General features: G+C 44.4%; 1 protein-coding gene across 1 annotated transcript in view; it reads left to right on the top strand.

Annotated features, from left to right (window-relative positions):
* The first annotated feature begins 3009 nt into the window (after window positions 1-3009).
* Window positions 3010-6000, top strand: part of VWDE (von Willebrand factor D and EGF domains) — a 46303-nt gene continuing 43312 nt past the window's right edge. The window contains exons 1-2 of the mRNA XM_080974533.1: window positions 3010-3461; window positions 5547-5731. Coding sequence (XP_080830659.1) covers window positions 3377-3461; window positions 5547-5731 — 270 coding nt within the window. The 5' untranslated portion in view covers window positions 3010-3376. The remainder of the gene's footprint in view (window positions 3462-5546; window positions 5732-6000) is intronic.

Below are 6000 nucleotides of genomic sequence, written 5' to 3'. Positions count from 1 at the left end.
GGACTTAACCATCCAGGGGTCTTTTACCTTTTAATTTTAGCGGAGATTATACATTGCTGCAGCCTGAAAGTACCATAATCGACGACCCTAACACAGCACAGATTTACCAGTTCGCTATTTCTTTTATCAATGTGAGTGTTAAGTGGTGTTTGGATTTCAAAATCATTAAAAAAGAAAGGAAGGAAAGGAAAGGAAAGGAAAGGAAAGGAAAGGAAAGGAAAGGAAAGAAAACAGGAGTATGTTTAAATGTTACAATGATGATAACCAAGTATCTACAAAATGGCCAAGAAACTGGACAGCTTATTGCCTGTCGCTTGCACAGCTCCTTAGAGAAAGCGTGAGGGACAGTTGACTGTGAAGGGAAAATTACCCTGGCCGAAAAAAGGTAACAAGGACAGGATTGACAGAATAATTACCGTAAATTGTCCAGGAGACTAATATGCATGAATCAGCTCCCCTGGAGCCTGCTGTTCAGATTATACCTTTGGAAGTTGGCCCAATGTTGCTTTCTAGTGATTAATGTTGCACACTGATGCCTGGTCCTGAAATCAACATGTCAGATTTCTTAGAAAGAGTGGTTCCAGGTTTTAAACAAAGTCTGGCCCTCTGTTTTAAAGGAGTACCTTTTGCTAACTTTGATTTAAAATAAAAATACACACCTACTATTCAGCAAAGTGGGATTCAGAACAGTTTTGTTGAGTACCCAATGCAGATGCAAATGATCAAAGTTATCAAGAAAGGCAGGGAGAAAAGGAACGATTTGGAGTGGGAAATAAGGATAAGAGAGGATAGAAAGGAAAAGAAATGTCAATAGGATTGAAGCAGAGTAAAAATTTGCTGCGGGACATTGGAGTATCGTCAAAAATCATATAGCAATGTGGGATCTTAAGCAATCTCTTGCAAAACCAGCATACATCTGCAGAGTTCAATATCAAAGCAATGTGTAAACCAAGGAGATTTACAGAAGAATCCTGTGTGTTTAAGAATTAAGTCCCTCTGAGTTCAGTAAGACTTACTCCCTGTGAAGGGTGTTTAGGATTTCAAGCTTAGAAGGATAAACAAAAGGATACACAAGAACCCCCTTAAGGTGTTCTGGCTACTATGTAAACTAACACATAAGCAGGAGGATACAGGGACAAGTGCATTAACTCTGCCCCCTCCATTCATCTCCCACAAGCTCCTAGAACTGTAAAGCTGGAGGATTCCACGAGGGTCATCTACTCCACCCCCCTGCAATGCAGGAATCTTTTGCCCAATGTGGGGCTTGAACCCACAACCCTGAGATTACGAGTCTCATGCTCTATCATGCTCTACCAAGTGAGTTATCCCAGGGAGGGCAACAGTTCCTTGCTTAAGGCAATGAGCCTCCTTTCACTCTTGTGGGCTCCCTGATTCCCAGGATTTTACATCCCATGGGGAACCTACATCAGAACATAAGAGCTGTGCTGGATTAGCTCAACAGCCAACCGAGTCCAGCATCCCATTCTCACAGTGACCAACCAGATGCCTATGAGAAGTCCGCTAGCAGGACTTGAGTGCAACAGACTCTCCCCCACTTGTGATTCCCAGGTTATTTGAAGGTAGTCTTTCAAATAACCTGGTCCGGAACCATTTGGGGCTTTCCATATCAATACCAGCATTTGGTTTTGGGCCCAGAAACAAACAAGCAGGCAATGCAACTGGTGCAGTTATAGGTGTATCATGTTCCAAACATCTGGCTCCAACAAGCAGCTGGGCAGCTGCATTTTTACCAACTGGGAGTCTGCTCTGGGTGTAACCAGGGCATGAGAAATTGAGGCAAGGTCCATATTCTAGAAAGGGTTGCAGCTGGTGTGTTACCTGCACATCCAGAAATTGCACTGAGATCAAGGTACAAGCTTGGGAGAACGGCACCAACTAGAACAGGGGTCGGCAAGGTTTATCTTGCCTGGGCCGGATCAGTCCCACGGAGATCCCTCCATGGGCCGGATCATGCGCAGGCCCGTGTGCAGACACGATTTTCAGCGTCATGGAAGCAGGTCCCCACGCCGTGCTGTGCCGATTTAGTGCAGCGCACGAGTGGGCAATTTGGTTCGGGGGTGGCTCGTGGGCCAGTCAAATGACCTCCGTGGGCCACTTCAGGCCCATGGGCCTTGGGTTGCTGACCCCTGATCTAGAACTATTTGGAAGTGGCCATTGATTTCCCAACCCACACCCAAGGACCTTCATCTTATCTGGATTAAGTTTAGCTCATTTGCCTGTATCCATCCAAAAGCCACCTCTGGACACCTGGTTAAGATTTCCGGAAACTCCCTGGGATTAGTTAACAGAAACAAGAAGCAAAACTGAGTATCATCCACATAGGATCTGGCTAACTACCTGCTGCTTATATTTTCCTACAAAACAAACCACGGCACAGCTGTGGAGCATTTTATGACCCTTGGGGACCCTTCCAGCTCTTTGATACTGTGATTCTATGAAAGACCCAATGTGCTAAATGTATGCAGAATTAGTCTAACATTCTGTTACTACTGCCAGCAGTGATTTCTGTACAATGGGCATAATCCAGAAAATTTTTGTTTGTGTGTCTGCTCCATGGTGTTTGGAATTAAGACTAACCACTAAACCAAATCCTAAAAACTGGACTCTTCTGATTTGTTGGGTTTTTCATAATTCTGCATGTTGTCCACATCCAATATTTCTGATGAAGAGATTGGTAATTTATTTCCTACCCTGGGATTATTTTATTTTGCCACCTTCTCTTCATCTCCTTTGTAGAAGCCTCTATCATCCCACAGCTACCTTGAATAAGGAGGACCTGCCAGTGGAGAGGCCTGTGAAAGAACAAGTGCTGGGCCTCTGCTTCTTACGCTTCACTGCCGCACACTGGTAACATTCCGTGCATTCCAAACGTGAGAATGCGGAGGAATGGCCAATCCCGTGTACGCCGGAGAGACCCGCAGTTTACGGTCGACGGGCTGCGATCCCAACCTCACTTACCTAGCAGTAAGCGGCACGTCTAGGACAGCGCTGCTACTCTGGCAGTCAAAACTGAAAGCCCCGCCGACCTGAATGGGGTCAGCGACCAGGCTCGGTTGCAGCTACTCGGGTTGCTGCTCCCCTCCCAGCTTTGGTGCTCCAGCTGTTGCATTTGTTTGTTTCCTTCTCCTTCTTCCAGGCGGAGCGGCCTGCAGGGAGAGGGCGCGCGCGGCTGTCCCGGGACCTGGGAAACTGCAGCAGCAGCAACGAGAAGATTGCAGCAGAGCCAGAGCGCGCAAACTTCGCTCCCAGCTCGCTCGGCGGAGGGTGCCCAGCGGATCGGGGCCAGGCTCGCTCTCCAAGCTGGCTTGCTGAAGGGAGAAAGCGCCTTGTCCAGAGTGGGAGAAAGGAGAGAGCTATGCGCTCTCCAAGCCTGCCGGGGAACGTCCTCTCCCTTTGCGCAGCGCTGGTAGTGTGCTTCGAGGTAGCGCGCGGCCAGCAAGGTAAGGAGAAAGGAGAGCAAGGGCGCGCGGTGGCTCTGGGCACGAAGAAAGAAAAGGGGAGCCTCTGGAGCATCTTTAGGCTCACGGAAAGGGGCGCGTTCAAGGGTGTAATGCTGGCAAATGGAATACCCTCTTCTGTAGTGGATCATTCTTAAAAAAAAACAAAAAAAAAACCTCAGCAAAAGTTGTTTTGTGGTTTTGTTTTTCTTCTGTGCCTGTTGAGCATCACTTTGCGCGCTCTGGTACCTTTTTAACGCTTTTTAACTCCCAAAGAAGCCTGTGAATTGTAGTTTATCCCTCACGGAGCTACAGTTCCCTACAGGGTTAACAAGCTACTGTTCCCAAGATTCTTTAGGAGTCAAAAATGTGGTTTGAATGTGCTTTAAAGATATGGTGTGCGCACAGCCTCAGGAATTTCAATAACAGAATAGTGCTGTCCTTATTACTACTACCAATAATTGCTAATAATTGGAAGGGAAGCCCCCCAGATAAATGAAATTCTTTGCATAACTAATAGCCATGATGTAGCCTCTTTAACTCCTCATTGCATTCAAGAGAGATCAAACATCATCATCATTATTATTAATTTGCTGTATAAATGTAGAGAGTCGGGGTACTGATTCTAGATGAATTAACAGAATATATACAGAAATGGGCTCCTTTGGGAGGAGTAGAGGGATGGAAATCAAATGAAAAGTGATGGTGATCAGAAGTTAAGAGACAGGACTATAATACTTCTGCTGTGGTTCATATGGGGAACCCTTTGTGGTTAGGATAGCGCGTGAAATGTGAGAATCCAAGTGAGAAAGGCTTCAATATTATTTTTAATCGATTGTCTTGGCACTGATTATAAACTGATTTTAGTGCTGATAATGATTTTTTACACAAAGTGACAACCGAGTTGCTTTTTTATGATGTTATGGGCTTTAGTAGGAAACATTTATATAAATGTTGTTTGACAACTTGGCATAAGTTAGCTATATTATACAAACCGAAGACAGATTGCATCGCTGATATGTTTTGACCTAAGCTTATCATGGTAACCGAGACTGTCTTATTAAGTTATCTTGTGCTTCCTTGTCTATTGATTACTTAAAGCAGTTGTCTTCTTGTTTAATACTGCATTTCAAGTTCTTCAATTCAGGATGGTTGTTTTTTGTCTCTGTGGTGAAATGAGCCATGATATACTAGGCGCTTGCTTTAAAGACATTTGATTCCTGTCTTGATTAGAGTCTCTGGCAAATATCACACAATATTATCAGAATTCAACTGATTCACAAGCTTTGCATTTTTAAAAAGATATTCAAACTCCTTTAGTTGCAAACATAGCTTCTTTGTGATAGACAGAAGGGACAGATTTGCTAAATGATTCATGTTCCAGAACCTCTTAGCTCCCTGCTAAATAGAGCTCAATAGACCTTTATTTAATATAAATATTAGTAGCAAAAGCAAGGCATCATTTTGTTCCGGCACATAGTGGCCTGGTTTGCATAACACAGTTTGGCTTAGTTTGTATTCCAGACTGAGGCTCATGGTTAAGCCTTCTCCTCACTAACCACAAGTTGTGCCCAAGAGTTGTCCTGGTATAGCCATAGTTTGGGTTGCCATATTTTGCAAACCAGACCAAGATTAGATATAATCAGAGGTCACCAACCTGGTGCTCATGGCACCCCAGCAGGTTTCCAATGGTACTTCTGGCAGGTACCCTAGACTTCAGCTTTTGTTTTAGATAAAAGGTAAGTCTCCAACCCTCCTACAAAGGAAGTTATGGGGCAAAATGTGCAGGTACTTCTAAGCGATTTCTGTGAAATTACAGTGGTGTGGCAACCTTGGCTAGGAATGCTCCCTGTTGTTATTAGACAGCATCAGTGTGTGTAACCTCCATAATCAGGACATAGCTAAGTTTCTGTCATAAGCTTAAGGAGGATGGGAGGGGTTGTCTACCTAATTTAGTGTTATGCTGTGCTCCAGGCAGCCATTTTGTGTTAAACCACTCGCACATCCTCCATGGCAGCCATTTTATGACTGGCGACACCCACTGCAGATAAATGCATAAGAATGCTAATGTCTCCAATTTTTCTACAGCTCTGGAATGTCATCCAGGCGGTCATCAGATCCTTCAGAGTCCATACCGAAGTGTTGATTTTGATTCATCACGGCTTCAGCAATCAGCCATCCAGGATTTAATATGTGATCATTCACTGCCATCAGGGTGGTACCGCTTCCTGATTTTCGATAAGCAGGCTGAAATGCCAACCAAGTGTGTGGAGGTAGGGATGCTCTCCTTTTAACCTATAATTGTATAATATGGCAGACCCCTTTAAAAATATATATATTGTTCATCTTCCATACATGCAAATCTGAGCTGTTATGCTTGGCTTTATGGTCCACCACAAGGCTGCAAAGTCCACAGCTGCATCCTAAAACTTCACTGAATATTCTTCTTCTAGAGTAGTGATAGAGAATTGTTTGGTCTGAGGTGGGCAAGATTTTAGTAGGCAGCATCAAAAAGTTTCTGTTCTTGTTCTAAAACAAGTTT

The sequence above is a fragment of the Podarcis pityusensis genome (assembly GCF_964106645.2).
Source record: "Podarcis pityusensis genome assembly, chromosome: 12".
In the NCBI taxonomy this organism is placed as follows: domain Eukaryota; kingdom Metazoa; phylum Chordata; class Lepidosauria; order Squamata; family Lacertidae; genus Podarcis; species Podarcis pityusensis.
This window is presented reverse-complemented; position numbering and strand designations above follow the sequence as displayed.